Here is a 20,547-nt window from a genome sequence, read left to right as displayed (position 1 = left end):
AGCTAAGCCAAAAGGTTCTCTGCTCCAGGGCCCAGATTTTTTTTTTTTAAGCTGTCTGCCTTTCATTTAACTATATCTCTACCATTGCTTGTTTCTTTTAGTCTTTTCAGTGGAGAACCCGGAATTGCCATGGACTGATCTCTAGGATGGTTCTGAATAAGGGAGCCCAGGGGAACCCCTGTGCCTACCTCCATCAGCATTCCATAACAGGCTGCTGATTCAGGAGAAATCATCTCAGGGTGACCAGCACTCAGCAGTGTTTTCCCCAGGGACAGCTGTGATGAGCTTCACCCCAAAAGAACTCAGGAGAGCAACTGCCTCAGCAGTGTTTTCCCCTCCCTTGTCCCCGCTTCTCTGAGCAATTCTGTGGGTTAAAATTCACGGTCCCTGACATTCAGTTCTCTTCCTTCAGTCAAGCCCAAAATCAGCTCATAACTGACATGGAATTACTATCCAGTGGGTCATTGTTCTACGAGTCAAATTCTTTAAGATAACCAGGTGGCCCCAAATCTTTCCAAAATGCTCCTCGGAGAGAGGCCAGCGGGAGATCCCCGACTACACTGTTGAGATCCCCCTCGTGCTGGCCTATCTCTTGAATGAACACGATTAAGTCGATCCACCTCTTCGGAAAGCTTTCTCCTCCTGGCACACAGCTCTTCCTAACGCTTTTCACTCACGGTGAAAGCCAAGAGGAGGAACATCCCCATCAGGATGCTTGAGACAGTGGGATCTTGTTACGTTTTCCTGTCTCAGAAAAGGCAGAACCACGGGGCACCTCTTCCTACGAAGCAAGTTTCTTGGGCAGAACCTGTGAGCACTTTGCATGTTTCTTAATAAGTAACAGGAGACACGCGATGAGTAGGTTTGAGACCCTTCAGGGCATATATTTATCAACATTCGGAAGATAAATACTGATGCTAAATCCCTTTACTGGGCCTTGGGAGGGAGAGGACCCAGGGGCGTTTTTAACAATGAGCAAGAGAGAGATACCTTTTGTACCTTTCCCGTGAGGCCAGGAGATGTCAGGGCTGTAGGTACCATCTTCACACTCTGAGTAGGTCTAGGGAGAGAGGCAGGCTTAGTGGTGGAATTTCAAGTGCTCCCGGGAGGAGGGGGACCAGCAAACAAGCGAGACTGCTCAACCCTGGCCTCTCCCGGGCTGGGGATCCCCGCCAGCAAGTGCAGGATCACCTCACGCTTATGCTCTCAGCTATAAGATCAAGGCTATATCCCAGGGGATGCAGATTACATCTTCTAGGAAGCGCCTTTAGCTCCTTAGACTAAACGTATGAATAAAGGATGAAAGCTGTTATTTTTACTTAAAAATAATTACAGTTGACAAGACTGCTACAGCATTTTAAGCCCACTCACATCTATCCTCTACCTTAATCTTCATCTACTATGAAGTGGGCAGGGCAGGAGTTTCCGGATAGGAGCCCGAGGCTGGGATACAGGTAGAGGCCTGGACAGAGTGAAAGACCTAGCTTTTCAAAAACTGCTCTGGGGCTTGCCATGCAATTTAAAAAAATATATATATATATAAACAAATAATTAAGCTTTAACCCCCTTAAGAAATGAGGATAAAAGTCCTGACCTATTGAATAGGGCAGTCACACGTAAGGATGGCAACTGATAGGAAGTGAATTCTGCACTGGCTACGTTTCTAAAGCAGGGAGGCTGACACCCGGCTCTCACTGTGCCGTACATGCCACATCCTCATGTGCATGTGCTCTGGGCTAAAGCGCTAAGCAGGACGTGGTTAGTTTAAATAAAAGGCCATCTCCACCTTCCATTCTATACCTTTTCTCGGTGACCATAGTGCTCTGCATACCAAACCATGCCGTACAGACACAGGAAGGTAGTGAACGCCTGGAAGAGAAAAACAAGCACAAAACCATTTTATAAGTGAGGGTGCACCAAAAAATTCCACTTCCTGGAACTTCAGGGTTTCAATGGGAATTCATACACGATGGCTCGACGCATTTCTGCCTTCTCTCCCGGGATGCCGGTTACAGAATGGCTGGATGCGACAGAGGTGAACCCCGGGGGGCAGCACCCCTAAAGCTTTTGGCAAGAAGAGTTCCGATGAGGCCACAGTTACCACTGTGACTCCACTGTCAGAGTGAAGATCATTTCTAGATGTGGGATCAGGTGGGATGCATTTTCTGAACAGCTTTGCAGGTTCTGCCTAAGAGGACGGATAGGACTCTACATTGTATTTCTTTTTTTTCTTTTTGGCCTGATTTTCACAGCCTATCCTCTGCACCCTGCCGCCCATCACTGGAAAGAGTTAAAAGGACTTAGCTTGGGCTTCCCTGGTGGCGCAGTGTTTTGAGAGTCCGCCTGCCAATGCAGGGGACACGGGTTCGTGTCCCGGTCCGGGAGGATCCCAGATGTTGCGGAGCAGCTGGGCCCGTGAGCCATGGCCGCTGAGCCTGCGCGTCTGGAGCCTGTGCTCCGCAGCGGGAGAGGCCACAACAGTGAGAGGCCCGCGTACCACAAAAAAAAAAAAAAAAAAAAAGGACTTAGCTTGTCAGCTTCTGAGGGGAAGAGGATTTCTGAATGAAAAAGCAGTTTCATTCAGTCTGGGGTCACAGTGGTGCCGGAGGGCATTGAGGACACACACCCACGTGTAGGTGGCAGACCCCAGCAGGACACCGCTGCCCTGGGCTTGGCGCTGCTTTTTAGTCTCAGTGGCCCGACTCTGACCCCAGTTCTGGTTGCTTTTCTCAGTTAAGTAGATAGGAAACTAAAGCGAAAATAAAAATGTCTTGTGAGCCCTGGTGTGAAAAGAGAAGGGCGTGGTCCACGGGTACCCAGAGGCCAGGATCACCTCCGCTTCCCCCCATGTGTGCCCCACTGGCCCCCCTGCACCCTAAATTATACTCTAATTTAAGGAAAAAAATAGCACCTAAGAATCCAAAGTTTAAAAATGTGTCAAAAAACTACAAGTCGGGGAAAACTTCCTGGCTGTCTGGACTAAGCAGTGTGTTGGGCCAGGTCCTCCAGCCAGGCCTCCCCTTCCCCTCGCGACTGTAAGTGGATCACCAAAACCCAACCAAACCAAACTGCCCATCCTGCCATGACATTTCTTCAGAATTCCTTGATTTAGGAACCCATTGACAGTGAATCCTCTTCAAGAATTCCTAACCTCCATCTCTTCCACTGCATTTCCTCTTGGGGACCTGCCACCTTGACCCAGTCATGGGAACAGTTGTGAAATCATGATGGACTCTTCCCTTCTTGAATAATTTTAATTCTTTCTAAGAATCGTAACTTTAGATCTAGAGGCATTGCCTCAGAGATCGTTAATTTCAATTCCCCTCATTTCACAGCAGAGGAATGAAGGCTCAGAGGCGACTGCCTTCTCAAAGACACACGGCTAGAGTGTGGCAAGAATGAAGCCAGAACACAGGTCTCTTTATATCCCTGGATCACATTTCAGGGATGGCTATCGAGATAAATACTGATTTTATGTCTACACATCTTTATATCTCTATTGATCTGTCCACTCATCCATTCCTGGAGGAAGCAAAGCATCATGGGAAAAGCCAGTCCCATCCCATCCCTCTGCACAGCCCACAGCCTGGAGGGTAGAGCCAAGACTGCAGGGAAGGCTGGGCTGTGCGTTCTCATCACCGCAGCTTGTAGTCCAGCCCTGGCCCAGTTCCTCAGGTCAGTGACGTTCACTGAGTGTCTGCTGGGCGCACAGAGTCACCTTAAGTCTCAAGGAAGAAAGGAGTCCAAGCGCTCCAGCTGGCCATTCTCCTTCTACATCAGTGAAGTGTGAATAGCGGCATGGTGGAGAGGTAACATGAAATATAAGAAGATCCACTAACTAGTTCATTTTATATTAAATCCATATACAAACTGGTATAAATTAGGAATTTTTTTTAAAAAGCTCATATCCCCCATCAAAAAATTAGGCAATGAATGAATATATTCAAATTATAGAATGAAAACTACTTCTAATCTTTAACATATTCCAGTACTTGTTCAGATTTCTAATATACAACCACGATTAAATGTACGATTTTCACGGCATGGCAAGAGTGGGAAGACTAGAACATCCGCAGTGTGTAAACCTATGTATATGTCAGCTCCTTGACAAAGAGCAGAACAGGTCGGCCTAGGTTTCACAGGGAGGGCAGGGAGGACAGGTTCCACCTCCGTGGACCAGTCGGTGGCTGTGTGGTGGCGGGGGTGGGGGGTGGGGGCAGCGCCGCGCCGCTAGACCATGGGAGCAGTCAGGGCTGGGCTGGCTGTCACTGCGCAACCCGCCCACCAGAGGGCAGGCGTGTGGGGCTCTTCCTCTTCGTCCCCCAGCTTCCTCCCTTCCCCTGGGAGGGCAGGCGGGCAGCTGGGGCTGCTCCAGCAGCAGACAGCTGAGCAGAGCTGGCTTTGCAGCGGGGCAGGCAAACACTGGCAGGTGCTGGGAGACAGATGCTTATCATCACGATCGCCAGGCAAAGGGCCTGCCGCAGCTGCCAAGTTTACCACTTCACCTGGGTACAAGAGGCCCCTTTTATACACTTGTCCCAGGAGACAAAAGCGTGTAATTTATGGGTTTGCAATCACACCTGTGGAAATCTAGGCAAGCACCCACTTAAAATGTCAAGGCCTGGATTTAAAATGACAGTTGTATGGATTCTGTTTAAATAAAAGGAAGAAAGAAAGAGAAACGTGAGGGCTGAGAGCCAAGGCAGCACACACACACCCCCCCCCCCCGGGTGTGGCTTCCACGCTATGGTAAGGTGTGCTCAAATTCACCCCGACTGATCAGACAACTGGTGCGGGGGCAGCTTATTAACCAGCATCTGGGAGCTTTACTTCCACACTGATCTCAGATTCTGTGTACGTTCTCCTACCAGGCAAGGCGACTAATTGGGGGCTTTGTTTCTCTTAGTGTGGAGGCCTGGCGTAACTCAACGCTCTCTTACTCAATAATGTTTGCCTCACTCCTAAGATTGAGACCAATCTTGATCTCTAATAAAGGCCATGATTATAAAAATGTGCCAGGACCTTACTCCTTATTTCCACTCTTTTTCTCTAACTGGTAAATGTGCAAGGCAGTGGGGACCCCTAATCATCCCAGCCAAAGGCCTCTTTTCAGGCCAGGTCCCCCTCCATGGCGTTCATCACTGCTAACACCAACTGGGGGATTCTGCTTATCTTCAAAGTCCTCTTTCCTGTGGCCGCTTCTTGCCCTTGGCCTGGCCTCTAAAATGTGGCTGCTCCCCAGACGCCATTCTCAGCCAGCTTCTCCTTCCCACACTATGTTCCCCGACTCTTACCGACCCAACGGCTCCAACCGTACCCTACACACAGGTGCCTCCCACCTCTTTCACCTCCAGCGCCGACCGAGCCTTTCCAGTGCTACTGGACAGACCAGAATTTCCAATGACACAAGACACCTTCACCTGTGAAATCTAAAAGTTCCTCACACCTAACTCATCTCCTTTCGAGGGGCTTCTCTGATATCCTCCAACCTGTTACTAGCACCAAAAGCCACCAGTGGCACAAACAGGAAAGCCTGGAGTTGCCCTCCCCAGCTCTCAGAAGGGGACATCGTCTATCGAGTTGGGCTCTGTAGCTCTCAGATCCAGCCCTTTCTCTGCATCTTCAATGCCGCTGCCTTGGATAGGTTCTCACTGAGGCCCCTCCAACACCCTCAGGCTCAGCCCTTCTCCAATCCGCCCCCCCATACTCTCCCACCCTCCAGCTGCCCCGTGAGACAGTCTTTCCTCTGAAAAACCTTCGAATCTCCGACCAAGACACACAGAGCCCATCCTACGCAGACGACCCCCTCCGCCTCCAACTCGCTCTCCTTCTTGCTCCCCAAACAGGTTGCCGTCCTCTTGTGACGCCGGCACGGGCATGGCTTCGAGTCTTTGGACGTGCTTGTCTCTCAACCTGCCTCTGTGTGTCTCGGTCTTTGTCCCTTGACCTCAGTCCTTTCTCCTCCCTGCGTGTGCCGAGTGTTTCCTGTGCTAGCGTCCGTGGGGACAAAAGGACAATGGAAACTTATTCTCTGTGAGCAGGAAGTGTCATGTGGAGGAGACCGATATAAATACCCCAAGTTACATCACACTGGGGCTAGAACTAAAAGAAACATGTACCAAATGCGGCTGGTCCCCCGAGGAGGGGTCGTCTAGTCTGCCTCGCAGGTGAGAGCGTATTGCATGCAGGACACGGATTTAAGTTTGGTCTTGGCGTTAAGGTTCACCAGGTAGAGAACGCAGGGAAAAGCACTCAGACCGGGCAGAGGAAGCCTCCTGGGTGAAGGCAAGACGACTCTGGAAGGATGGTGGGTTGAGGTATCTAGGAATAGTTTGGCGGAGCCCGAGCACGGGGTACAGGCGGTGGGTGTGGTGAACGATCCAGAATGACGGCCCTAAACACACAAGCAGGACTTCCTGTCTCAGCTGGTAGGTCTGTGGTGGGGATGCTGTTCCTTCTTGCTGTTTCTGTCTACACGGAGGGGGCTTCCCTGGTATAACACCCCTGCTTTCCCTCACCCCTCGCCCCTTCCCCAGGGAGGCGCGAGTATCTTAACGGACTAGGGAATAACAGACAAGGAAGCTGGGCGTCTCCCTTCTTTCCCTCTGGGTGCGAGGCCACCAGCGCAATGTGGGCGGCCTGCTTCCTGGGGCTGCAGAGGAAGCGTGTCTGCTTCTGGGGTTCACTAATCCGAAGCCCTTTGTTGGCACGCACCTGAAGCTGATACCGAAAAATGTGGACTCTCAGTAGTAAAGCTGCCGTTCTGCCTCCATAGCCTTCGTCCATCCTGACTATCTCTAATTGCTCTGAACCTGGTGGGGGGAGATGCTGTACTGTTAGGCCCTCTAGGCCCCAACGATAGGGAAAATGATTCTACGCAGGGCAAAGGGGTTCCGATCGGAATTATGGAAGATCACTCCGGCAGCAGTGTAGGGAATGGAGGTGAAGGGCAGGATGGAGAAAATGGGTGTCTAGAGGGCAGAGGCAGTGGGAACAGAGAGGAGGGGCTGGAGCTGGGCCACCCGGGTGAATGAATAGAGCCGGAGGGCTGACATGGGGGCTGACAGAGGAGAGGAAGCAGCCGCCTGGGTCTTAGGCTGGGGCACCTGAGGGATGGGGGAGCCGTTCACGGTGATCCTTTGTGACCCTGAGCACACATCACCTCCAGGAGCTTCACCCCAGCTTGTCTGCTGCTCTCTCTAGGGCTCCTCTAGCTCCGTGCACACACATCTTTCTTTTTGTTTTTTGCACACCTTTATTGGTGTATAATTGCTTTACAATGGTGTGCTAGTTTCTGCTTTATAAAAAAGTGAATATAACAAAGTGTATCAGCTATACATATACATATACCCACATATCTCGTCCCTCTTGTGTCTCCCTCCCACCCTCCCTATCCCACCCCTCTAGGTGGTCACAAAGCACCGAGCTGGTCTCCCTGTGCTATGCTTCTGCTTCCCACTAGCTATCCATTTCACATTTGGTAGTGTATATATGTCCATGCCACTCTCTCACTTCATCCCAGCGTACCCTTTCCCCTCCCTGTGTCCTCAAGTCTGTTCTCTACGTCTGCCTCTTTATTCCCTGTCACTAGGTTCATCAGTACCGCTTTTTTAAATTCCACACATACGTGTTAGCATATGGTGTTTGTTTTTCTCTTTCTGACTTACCTCACTCTATATGACAGATTCTAGGTCCATCTACCTCACTACAACCCAAACATCTTTTATGATGTTTGCAATATAAGTAGTTTGCTTGTGTAATTCCCACGTGGACTTGGAGATCCTCCGAAGGGGGACACCTGTGGAGGGGGAGCAGGAAGTCTCCAGCCAGACTATCTGGGTTTGAGTCCTGGCTCTGCCACATGCTACCTGTGTGACCTTAGGTAAGTGGGTGAACCTCTCTGCGCCTTTATCTATAAAAGAGGGATAATAAAGTACCTCCCCTCAAAGTGTAAAGATCAAATATGCAATTCATGAAAAGTGCTTCAAACAGTGTCTGGCGCCTAGTCAGCATGAATAAATCTTCACCATCACCTACCCGCGTGGCTCCGGCACCAGGGCAGCTCTAACAAGAACGTGGCAACATGACAGGCTTATAAGGGACTATGCTAGTGATACAGAGACTGAGAAACGGGTCATGTCCTCAAAATAAGTTACTGTCACACAGACACCAAGGCAGATCAAAACGCACCAACGTAAGGAGGTATATGCTAAGCGTCTAATCAGTGAAACAGAGTGAAAGTCTCTAAAACTTAGAGAGAGACTGGAGGAGCCCCACCGGCTGGGTGACCAGAGATCGCTCCTTGGACACGCCCTCGGGGAGACCTTTCTGGCTGCTGATGCCCCAGGGGGAGGCCCACAGTGGGCTGTTGTGAGGAGGGCCTTTGGCCCACGTCCCAGGAGTCCCGCCTGCCTCAACCTCCCTGTGGTCCCAGTGGTGCCAGGTGAGGGCTGCACCCACACCTGCCCACCGCCATGGGTCACGCTACAATTCACAGAGCTGGGGTGCCCACGCCAGACAGAAATGTGAGGAGCGCATGGTGAGATCTCCTGGCCCATCTGACGCACTGCCCCAACCAATCCTTATATCTAGTCACACTGCAACAGAAAAAATACTTCTGAGCGTTAATTCCGGAGCCTGAGTACAAAGGAGATCATTATTCCCTTTCATTGTTCAAGATAAAACAGGATAGAACAGGCTCAAGGTGCCCTGACACAGTTAGGATTTCTAGCAAGTAACCCTAAAAATAGACACCACAAAAGGCAATAAGAAACACTTGAAAAATACAGAGTTTAGGGGCTTCCCTGGTGGTGCAGTGGTTGGGAGTCCACCTGCCGATGCAGGGGACACGGGTTCGTGCCCCGGTCCGGGAAGATCCCACATGCTGCGGAGCGGCTGGGCCCGTGAGCCATGGCCGCTGAGCCTGCACGTCCGGAGCCTGTGATCCGCAACGGGAGAGGCCACAACAGTGAGAGGCCCGCGTACCACACACACACAAAAAGAAATACAGAGTTTAGTTTTGCTCCCCGACCCCACCAATTAGACCTGAATCTGATTAAGCCTCTGCATCCAGCTACCGATTTACAGAAAGTACAGAGGACAAAGAAATCTGTTCAGTTACAGTAAGGATGGAGTCAGTAAAACCAGACTGAGGGAAAATCTAGAAGACAAAAGAGCTTGTTTCTTCAATGTAAAGGAGAGAGCTAGAGACAGAGAGAAAACTGTAGATTAAAAGAGACCTTTTATTAAAAGGCATGCCAACCGACTGCAATCAGTGGATGTTGATTCAAATCAACTGCTAAAAAATACAAAATGTAAGGAAACATCAGAAATGTGAACGTTGATTAGCTATTTGACAGTATGAAGGAATTAATTCTTTTCCAGGTGTGATAATGGTATGGTGGTTGCACCAACCAAAAAGCATTCTTATCTGCTTTAGAGATACGTCCTGAAATAGTAAAGTGGGTCTGCTTCAAAGTAACCCAGGGTTGGGGATAGTGAGTATGGAATATAAGGACATAAGACTGCCCATGGGTTGACAATTGTTGAAACTGGATGATGGGTGCATGAGGGGTGAGCGACCCCCTATCTACTTCCACGTATGTTTGAAATTTTCTATGATCATTAAAAAAAAAAGCCCGAGTTAACTTTCTGGACCAAGTAAGTAAAAGGGAAGAATCTTAAATGTAAAATAAGACTTTTCCCCAAAGTAACAAAACAAATTAAGAAGCGCAATGACAGAATTTTAAGCTAGGCAAGATCTTGCTTCATTTGAAAGAGGAGGGAAATGTCCCAGGACAACGGAGCTGGGGGCCCCCAGGGCTCTTCCCTTCCGAGAGGAAAACACATCCTTCACAGGCTTATAAAGTCGGCCGGCGGGGAAGAAACTGTATGGTCTGATTACCTCCAAAAACACCTCACCTGGCCTATAAACAACAGTCTGTCATTTTGTACATAAACCCTTGGACATTAATACATATGTTACGGGGCACTGTAACTATCCTTGTCACCTCATGGCAGGCCTGACATTTTCAGCAAGTGTAGATGAATTCTCATAAGCGAAATAAATGAGAGTATGATGCACCTGCTGAGGGCATTTGACCAGAACCTGCAAAGGTGACCAATTTTAGGTGCCATGTGGTCCTATGTATTTGTTCTTGAACTTCAGACTAGTGGCCAATCTTGCGTTACTACAGTAGAATGTCCCGTCTATAAATTTCTAAGGAACCTTGCTACACAAGAGTGTTTTGTTTTGTTTTGTTTTTGAAGACACCATGAGGACTTTAACTAACACTTTTGGGTAAAAAAGTAATGACTTACCACACAAAGAAGCCAAAGCACAACATAGAGGATTTGGGTCTTAGAGAAGAGATCTTGTCCAAATTTTATGCAGACAATAGCTTCCAGGAAACCAATGACCCTGTTAGACAGAACAAGAGGTTAAATACGAATTCACCTTATCAGAGCATTATGCATTACCAGAAATATGCATAATTCCATCAAAAAGTTCAAGTGGTCATAAGATTCCTGCCCCAAACACTGGAAGCAGGTCCCCTACAAAATGACACTGTGCTTTCTTCAGGAATAATATATATTATTATATATACATACATATTTAGATTTAATTAAAAGTTTATTGTACTGTTACTCTTCTCTTCTTTTCTGCAGACTGTTTTTTTTAAGAGCAGTTTTAGGTCCAATAGCAAACTTGAGAGGAAGGTACAGAGTCCCTATACCCTCTGCCCCGACACATGCACAGCTGCCCCCACTGTCAACATGTGTCACAAGTGATGAACCTGCATTGACACATCACCCAAAGTTCATAGGTTATGTCAGAGTTCACGCTTGGTGATGTACATTCTATGGGTTTGGACAGATGTATAATGACATGTGTCCACCATTAGAGGGTCATACCGAATGGTTTCACTGCCCTGAAAACCCTCTGTGCTCTGCCTCTTCACCCCTCTATCCCTCCCCAGAAATAATCAAATATTCTTTACATCTTCCTTCCTCACAGACTACAATCTCAACTCGTACGTCTTCATAGCTGGAGGCTGCCTGGTATCATCTAAGTCGGAGCTTATCACAATGGGTGGACAGTCACCCCCTTGGCTGGAGCCCTTGCAGGGCCAGGGAACCTACTACCTCTGTGGGCAGCTGCCTCTGCTGCTCAGTTTCTTTAGCTGTTGGGAAGTCGTTCCTTGTCTCAGGCTGGTACCTGCCTCCTTCCACCCCTGGTCCTAATTCTGCCCTCTGCAGTCGTATAGGGGAGTGTGAGCCTTCCAGGAGAGTCTTTCAGTAACTTGAAGGCAGCATTCACATTCCCTCCCAGCCATCTTAGAACTTCCAGATTTAATATGCTCCAGTTCTGCTGATGATAAAAACCCTTTATCCTCTGCATCTGTAAGCAATTTTGCTAAATCCAAAAACGATGGAAAAAATAACTTCCATGTTTTCCTCTTTAATTAAAACATTAGAGAAAAAAGCCAACCTTGTATAATACAACTTCATCTATGAATATTAAAATCAGACCTTTATTAAGGTTCAGAGCTTGAAGGTAAGAACGGATGAGGTGAGGGTAACATAGCCGGTCACGTGATCCCAAAGACTGCCCAGGAACAGCGATTTCAGATAAGGCCACCTTAGGTGTGCCTCGATCAGGACGGAATCTGGAGGGACTGGTCTTGTTGCACAGATAATCTCTAAAAAGGCAGGAAGAGGCCCAGAAGGCCCCCGGTCCCCTCCCTACTGGCAGACAGAGGTCACTGAAATGGTCAAATGGATGGACGGCTCTAAACAACGGAATGCCCAGAGTCAGAGCCACCTGTGCAAAGCAGAAAGTCTCCTGGACACGCCTCTGAAGAATCTGGAGCTGTCTTGGCCCACAGCCCCAACGAAACAAGGTTAGGAGTGGTCGCCTGAATCTTTACAGAGCACCCCCTCTTCCTCCCCAGCTCCCCGCCACAACAAAGGCTGGCACGTTGGAGAGCAGGGCTGAGGTCGCCTGTCACACTGAAGTCGAGGCTGTCAGGGAAGCAGCGAGGGCAAGGGCGCCTGCCGGCGGACACACAGAGCGTGTGCAACCTCTTGCTGGGACGTCTTGCTGGGATGCAGAAGGACTGCATCAGAAAATGTTCAGCCCTGGAAAGAAGTGTGCCTACCTGCCCTTAACCAGACAGAACACCCAGAGCTTACTGTGAGAGGTGTCTGGGTATTCAAGCCGACTGAGGCAGCTTTCAAGAGCTTGGTGACCAGCAGACTAGACCTGTTTCTCCAACTTCTGTGATCTGAGACCCACGGCAGGAAGCCTATTTTTCACTGTGGCCCAGAACACAGACACACACACGCGCGCGCACACACACACACACACACACACACACACACACGACTGAAACAAAAGTCACACAAAACTACCGGCCCCTTGCTCTGACATCTTCCGACTCTATTTGATTTTCAGAAAATGCTGTTCAGGACCCACTCAGTTGACTTCGTAACGAAGAAGAGAAGAGACTGGAGGCCGCGCCTCCTGTTTCACCGTCACGGGCTGACCGTGCTGACCGCCCAGAGGCAGCTCCTGTCCCAGTTCACGCGCCAGGCAGGTCTGCCCTGCTTGATTTATGAAGAGGGACTTGCTCGTTTTCAGCATGGCCCACTAGTTCTCAAGGTTCACTAACCTTGATGTCACCATTCTGGGAGGACTCGAGTCTCTATAATAAAGCATCCTAAATTAGCCAACTGACCTCTGCATCTCAGATCATTTGCATTTTACTTTCTTTTACCACTTTTCAGCAAGGCGCAGTTTTCTGGAGTGGCGTTTGCCACCATTCTCTGCCCTTGCTCCTCTCGGCCATTTCTCCCTCCATGGTGATTACAGTTTCAGACCGCCTGATCAGAAAAAAAACTTTGTTGTAACACTGCCTCTCTCTCTGATCCGCCGTCTCCTTTTCCTCAACAGGTAAGTAGAGAGTTCTGTGGAAAATATACCCATTCTCCGTAGAGTAAGACGCTGGCAAGGACTTGTAAACCTGAAGAGAAAAATGCCGGTGGAAAGAAGAGGCATGTGGTGAAAGAAGGAAGTGCAGGGAAGATCCCCAGTCCTCGGACAAGACAGTAGGAAGGCAGCCCACCTTCCTCCTTCCTGTGACAGAAGTATATTAGAAATCTGGTAGATGTGTGAATTCTCTCTCCCGCCAGATCAGTAATCAGTGGAAATTCATCCTATCCATAGGATGGAAATTGAGTCCATCCTATCACCCTTTAAGCTACTTTGGGTAGGAAAATCAGCTTACATCACAGAATTTATGAGAAACAGTGACAACGGCCCTTTGTCTTTTGGAAAGAAGGCGGTGGGAAACTTGCCTAGATCAAACTTCACTGACTCCCCAGAATCTGGAGTGAGAGCTCCAGACACACACACACACACACACACACACACACACACACACACACACACACACACACACACTTGGAACGAATGACAATGCAACGTAAGCAGCAAGTATCTCTAAATAGTTGATGTCTTTGGATGATGTTTCAATACGCATGTAATACAGGGAAAAAAAGTAACTCTGTTTAAAAATCTGTTAGGGTTTTCATCAGATTTTCTTTATGCTGTCACACTCCATTTAGAACCTAGGTTAGGTCCTGACTGTAAGCTCCCTGAGGGACTGAACTTCACCTACAGGTGTGCTGGATGTCTCTGGAACTTCAGTTGCTAAATGGCATGGTGAGATGTTGATGGTATTGAAGCAGAAGAAGCACTTATTTGAGACACTGAAGAGTATCTCCCATTTAATATTGGGGGTTAAACTGGGTAACCTCTGCTTTCTTACAAATCATTTAAATAATTGTAAATTCAGATACAGCATTTGTATCTGTAATGAGACAATAAATTGTCACCATGTGTTAGTTTTCTTTGGGACAATAAAATTAGACCCTGGTAGACAGCAAGCAGTCGCTTTGTGGGGTCTTTCTGGTGTGAAAGTAACGTAAAATGTGGTTAAGCCCATCACGATATGTTGTCCCAAACTCACCATCAATTTCACAGGGAATTCATATAACTCATTTTCTGATTTATTTCAAGAAACAAGGTCTTCAAGTTCTACATGGGAATTATCTTTTGATTTCCTAATTTTTTTTAAAAAAACAGTTTCTACACCCTCTTTGTGTAACTTGCCAATTAACTCCTCTAAATTTAAATCAGAAAAGGAATGTGAAAAATGAAAGACACACAAAAACAAAACTGCACTGAAAGGCACTTAATGTAGGGTTAAGAAATAACCCAAGAAATTCAGAGGCTGAAGTGGTTTTATATGTCCACGATAAAAGATTACTCACCCAAACACCCAGCACTGTGTTCCCACACGCTTGCACTGTGTGTCGGTGAGGTAAGCATAGTACTGTCTGAAAGAACAAAGGTGGAATTCACTGAGAGCTTCTGGAAGACCAGCAAGTCAATACAGAATTAAATCACTTTGACAGCGTGAGTATAAAAAATGTCTGCCTTGTTCCACATACTTGGGCTGCCTGGTCTAGTTCTATTTAAGGGAATAGGAAGCCAGTGCCTGTTGAAACCTTCCTGTAAGAGGCTAAGAATTTGGATTGGGTTGGAGGGGGATGGTTATTGGAGCCAGATTATTGGCAAAGGCAGTCTTGATTCAGACACAGACTCCCACAGCCCTGAGCCAAAGCCACCCCAGGTGGGTGCCTCAGTCTCCCTCCACGGAGGTGATTCCAGAAGGTCTCCTGCATGGTCACTGTCTCCTCTGGCTCTTTCCTTGCTGATCGTAACCAGGCAATAAATATATACATTTGTGGCTCTCAGAAACTGGAATGGGACTGTAGCTGCACCTCACTGTCACCGAGGCCAATAACTGAATGTTACTGACATGATCAGAAAAGAGGTGATGACATGGAGGTGAGAGGCTCAGTGCAGCAACCATGCAATAGAAATACAGTATGAGCCTCAAATGCAATTTAAAGTTTTCTAATAACCGTGTTAGAAAAGTAAAAAAGAACAGATGAAATTCATTTTAATAATTAATTTATATATAATCCAATGTCTTGAAAACATTATAAAGAAGCATTTTATATGGTGTTTGCACTAAACCTTCAAGGTCCAGTGTGTACTCTACACGTACAGCACATTTCAGGGTGACTGGCCACACTCCCAGTGCCCAGTAGCCACACGTGGGAGAGGCTGTCTGTGGGACAGTGGAGGCTTAGAGTCTCATTACTGCCCCTGAAACTTAACTCATCATCTTCTGGTGGAGGTGGGTCACAGACTCCTTTGAGGGTTTGATGAAAGCTATGGTAAAGGCACATAAAACATGCACACAGAATTTTGCATTAAACTTTGGGGGGTTCACGGATGCCTAAAGCTCATCCACAAACTATCGCCTCTGTACCCCAAAGTGAAGAATTGTAACTATAAAGAATTCAGGTTTTCCTCTGACTTCACATTTTCATTACCTAATTTGCTTTTGCTAGTTCAGCTGCTTTACTCATGGTGTCCATGTCCTACACTGCACATTGTATTATTAGATTAAAAGAATGTTCACTCAAATATCTTCTCAAAGCAGAGTCATGTGAAAGTCTAAAAAGGAGATCTGAAAACGGAGATCTGGTATGTATATATGATTTATACTGAAGCCTATGAGCTTTCTCTCCCTTTTAGGGCCTGGCATTTGCTAATTGGGACCTAAAACCCATCAGAGTACTTCCATCTTTCCAAGAAGTTTGTCAAACCATCTCCTTACATATGAAGAGCCTCAAGTGGTATAGCAACACAGAAAGTGGCTAAGTTGTAAACAAAAAAGAATTGTGTGGAAACCCATAGGGTTTGGCAAAAATTTTAAGGAGCTCTCGAAAAGTCTGAACACTGGATTTTTAGTCTCTGGTCTAAATCTCTAGTTTTTGTTGTGAAATGTTTAACAATATTGAAATTTTCATGATAAATCGCATGTGATTTGCTGTTCTGTTTTATAAGACATTTCTTTCCCCACTTATTGACTTTGTTGATTGCTCGTAATTTTATGAAGAAACTGCTGCTAATCTTTCCTGAAAATAACTGGCAGCCTCAAATTAAATCAAATTTTAAATACAGTAGGGAGGCTCCAACCCACCAAAGGAAAATTGCATGCATGAGATAACTACTTCGACGCACCACTGGTCTATAAAGTGGCAAAAGGCTGCGGTTTACCAGCTGTTACTTTCCTGTTTTCCTGTTAAAAAAAAAAAAACACCCCAATGCCATTTCCAAATAGGAACAATGAAACAAATGAAAGTGTTTTGCTTTGAAGTCCACTGGAATCGGTCCACGTCGGGGACAGTCTCTGAACACCGCCTCATCTCTAAGGCCCTACATGAGTCATGAATCCAGGGGAAGGAGGGCATGGACACCCATCCTTGTCCCTGTTGTCCTGGAGGACCACAGGAAGGACATTTCTTTTTTTTTTTTTTGCGGTACACGGGCCTCTCACTGCCGTGGCCTCTCCCGTTGTGGAGCACAGGCTCCGGATGCGCAGTCTCGACGGCCATGGCTCACGGGCCCAGCCGCTCCGCGGCATGTGGGATCCTCCCGGACCGGGGCACAAACCCCTGTCCCCTGCATCGGCAGGCGGACTCTCAACCACTGCTCCACCAGGGAAGCCCAGGAAGGACATTTTTAAAAGGAAATTAACTTAATTGGCTCTAAAAGACCTAATAAAGTCTCATTCTAAAAATAACATAATTTATTACTTCAATCCACCATAAAAAGGTTTGTTAGTTTTCAATAATCTCAGGAAGAAAACCTTAGCATTTCTGTTACTCGTTTTGTTTTAAGTAGGAGGCTACGGGGGAGAAAAGGACAGCAGTGAAGATCGTTAAAGGGGTTTGAAAATAATGGTGCAGTGCTGGTCTTCATGTTACTGAGGTCTGAGAAGCAAAACGTTTTCTTCATATTCTGGATGTATAAGTCTTTTTTTTCCCCCTGGATGTATAATTCTTCAGAATGACATTTTCACGGAAAATCTGCTAGCTTATGTGACTTCCTTTATGCTACATAGGAGAATACAAAGCAGGTAATCATGCTCAATTGACGGTCATGCTAACACAGAATTACCTCACTGTGGGAGCCGTGATGCCACCAATAAAGAGAATTCTACACCAACTTAACGGATGACTGGCTTGGAACACAAAGATATGTTTCAGGAAGAAGGTATTCAACTCGGTCAGCTGCAAAAGAAGGAGGCGAGAGTCAACCTGGTGCTGCGTGCTAAGTCATGAACATCTATTCCTTCAATGGACATTCTACAGCTAAAAATAACTGGCATGTTCAAAGCATTTCCAGAAGACATACCGGGTCTCTAAGGGTTGCTGCTTAAGCCTGGTAACAACCAGTACAACACAGGCACCAACCAAGCAGGGGTCCAGGGGAGGTGCTGGGTGTTGAGAGGGGCACAGGGGGCATCAGCCATCTGTTGTGTTTCCAGATTCACGTGACTGTCACCTGGCTCACGTGTGTGAGCTGCTGGGACAGTCGGGAGAGAGATGCTTTAAGAGCGAAATGATGACAACGAATCTGTACATGGAACACCTCCGCAGCCCGGCAGAAATTAGGCCAGGTTGAGAAGTCTGACAGCAGGAAAGTAGGCTCTTCAATAACCAAAAGAAGCTTGAGGCGCGTGTGCGTGACTGAGAGACGACTGTGGACTCGGTCAGCTCGTGCCAGGGACCGAGCAGATCCTCAACCGAAGGCAGCTCTTAAAAGTGGGTGTGGGGTTGGTCCAGGCTTCACCTGGCAGTGGGACTGCTCCCTGAGGGTAGCGCCCAGTACCGCTCATCCCATGACCAGTCCTGGCAGCACAAAAGAGATGCCCACGGGGAAATCTGTGCTCAACGCCCAGAGGCCACTGCATTTCCCCTCCAGATTAAGCAAGGGGCAGAGATTAGGAAAGGTCACTGCTTTAAGAGCACATCACGTGGACCAGCAGGTTCATTGCAGTGACATAAAATGTGCGCCTTTCCCCACAGTGCTGAGTTTAAGGATATAAAATAAAAACGGTTCACTCATCACCACATAAGGAAAGCTGATCACTGCACCGTGCTCATCATCAGGGGGAAAGTGGGCCCAGTGGAATTCTGCCGCTCTAGGAGCACATCCCGCTCTCTCTCCTGGGCAAATCCAAAGTCCTCCGAGGTCCTCGTAATAAAAGAAAACCTCTACCTTCCCTGGCATTGCCCCATAAGGTAAAACTTAATCACACCCCATTTACATACACACTGACTTCCCCAAACCATGGCGACTATACAGCTAGTCACGAACACTTCTGTAGCCATAAACTCCATTTCTTGACATGGGCATTATTCTTCTCCCTCCCTCTGTGGACAAGGACAGTCTATCTTTAAAGTGACACGTGCCCATTTTCTCCTTATGTTGGGAGTATTTTGTGCATATGTGTTCAAAACATGTCTGATGATTCTGAAAGACCCTTCCGGTGAAAGCTGGTTTCCCTCAGCTAGTCTCCCAAAGTTGTGAAACAATTAACCTGGGGACAGGAGGGACAATAAAAAAAGGCTGCCTCTGGAAAACAGAGTTGTTGGGTAATCCCTTTCCAAGACCCCTGGCTGTCTGAATCGCTTCAGTCCGCTTGGAGTGAGAGCCTCTCTCCACCGCCGACACCACTCTGGAGGACCCAGGTCCCCAAAGGGCTCCAGTCCCCACAGGTAGCAGAGGGCTTCTGTATTTAGCGTTCTACAAATTACCCAAAGTGGTTAACAGCTGACGCACAATTTTAAAACTCAAATACTGAATTTGGACTGTAAGAAAAAGCCTTACGTTTGTTGCTGTGGTCCTGAAAACGATCATTCGAGCAGGTCATCCAACGCCTAACTCACTGGGTGATAGATGCTGAGCACAAGGTCTTTACAGGGAATTTTAATCTGTTTCCAATTTGTAATTCAAAGATCCATATTTTAAAATGTCTTCACGATGAAGCAAGACCTTAGGCGTGACAGCATCACTTTAATTCTATATGTCAGCTGCAGAATATTACATCTTCTAAAGCAACGAGCTGATAAGTAATGTCAACTAGCATGAACCCTAAATTCCTGGATGGTTTTTATTTTGTTTTCCCCTACTTTTGAGCATTTGAAGAGATACCTGCCAGATGATCATGAAAAGGTATATTCCAGCCACTCTCTGAAATGAAGATTTGGGGTCAAACCACCGAACATAGGTCCAGCTAGCAGGAGTGAACTGGAGCACGGCTCTTTTGATTTTCCCGGTGGTGGTGTGGATGTCCCTGTGAGAAGAAAACAGCTCCGGTGAAAATCCAGAGAGATAGGAGGAGGAAGAAACAAAAAACCAAAAAACTGTGAAAAATGCATTGACTATTTTACAACCAATGCTCAGAACGGAAAGATTCCTTTCTATTTGAACGTCTCTCCAACAGCGGCCTCTATTCACAGGTGATGCGCTGAGAGCAGCACGCCAGGTGGGGAGCACCAGTGGACTGGCCACGCCAGCACAGGCCACAGTTTGTGGACTGGTGACAAAAGAAGCTGAGGTACATTACAGACAGCCACCTGGAACTAGGCCAGGAAGGACACCACTCCCACCCATGCCCCCGCCCCCAGGGCGCCCTGATAAAACAGAGAACAAGCTCCATGTGTGAGGGGACCCACAGCATTTCCTCACTCTATAGCTTCCTCAATTAAGTGAACAGTTTGGAGTGACAGTGATTTTTAACCTTTCTTGGTTTCAATCCTAGAAATCACTCAACTTCATATTCCTGTGATAGAAACAAATAGTCCCACGTTTCACAAATGACAACATTGGGGCTCCGAGAAAGGGAATGGCTGACTCCGGCTCTCTTTGTAAACCTCAGAGTTGGGGGTAGATTCTGGTCCTCTTGTGCTAGACCAGGAGAGCCGAAATCCAAGGTCATACGATATAATAAATGGTAAAGATTTTTTAAATTCAACAGAGATGTATAGCGAGGACCTTTAGGTCGTAGACACCGTTTTAAAGTGCTGACGGCATAAGGATAAACAGGCCAGGCCTTTTGTTCTTGGGGAGGGAGAAGGGGGTTGGGAAGGGGGAGTAGAAGGAAACCAGGTTTGTTCCTTCACTCACTCACCCACCCATCAACAAGCATGCAGTGAGAAAATCTCCCAGCAAGAAGATTTGAGGCAAAAGGGCAACAAAGAAACAGAGACTATCCAAAAATAAACAAGAATGATGAAGAACCTGTATATAAAAAATGGTGAGGGCTTCCCTGGTAGCGCAGTGGTTGAGAGTCTGCCTGCCGATGCAGGGGACGCGGGTTCGTGCCCCGGTCCGGGAGGATCCCACATGCCGCGGAGCGGCTGGGCCCGTGAGCCATGGCCGCTGAGCCTGTGCGTCCGGAGCCTGTGCTCCGCAACGGGAGACGCCACAGCAGTGGGAGGCCCGCGTACCACAAAAAAAAAAAAAAAAAAAAAAAATGGTGAAACTTCACGGAAAGAGGTAGAGGAAGATGGGAATAAACAGAGATACAGCGTGATGGAGAACTGGAATACTTA

General features: G+C 47.5%; 1 protein-coding gene across 3 annotated transcripts in view; it reads right to left on the bottom strand.

Moving 5' to 3' along the window:
- The window catches only part of PTDSS1 (phosphatidylserine synthase 1), a 64,868-nt gene that overhangs the window by 1,945 nt on the left and 42,376 nt on the right, over positions 1-20,547 (bottom strand). For 2 of the 3 annotated variants that reach the window (XM_060127793.1, XM_060127791.1), the window contains 6 exons: positions 19,145-19,286; positions 17,105-17,217; positions 14,338-14,403; positions 10,321-10,420; positions 1,801-1,869; positions 991-1,060 (listed from right to left, as the gene is read on the bottom strand). In XM_060127793.1, the coding sequence (XP_059983776.1) occupies positions 991-1,060; positions 1,801-1,869; positions 10,321-10,420; positions 14,338-14,403; positions 17,105-17,217; positions 19,145-19,286 (560 nt within the window). The remainder of the gene's footprint in view (positions 1-990; positions 1,061-1,800; positions 1,870-10,320; positions 10,421-14,337; positions 14,404-17,104; positions 17,218-19,144; positions 19,287-20,547) is intronic. The other variant, XM_060127792.1, reaches the window with a different exon arrangement.

The sequence above is a fragment of the Lagenorhynchus albirostris genome, chromosome 17 (genome assembly GCF_949774975.1).
Source record: "Lagenorhynchus albirostris chromosome 17, mLagAlb1.1, whole genome shotgun sequence".
Lineage (NCBI taxonomy): Eukaryota > Metazoa > Chordata > Mammalia > Artiodactyla > Delphinidae > Lagenorhynchus > Lagenorhynchus albirostris.
This window is presented reverse-complemented; position numbering and strand designations above follow the sequence as displayed.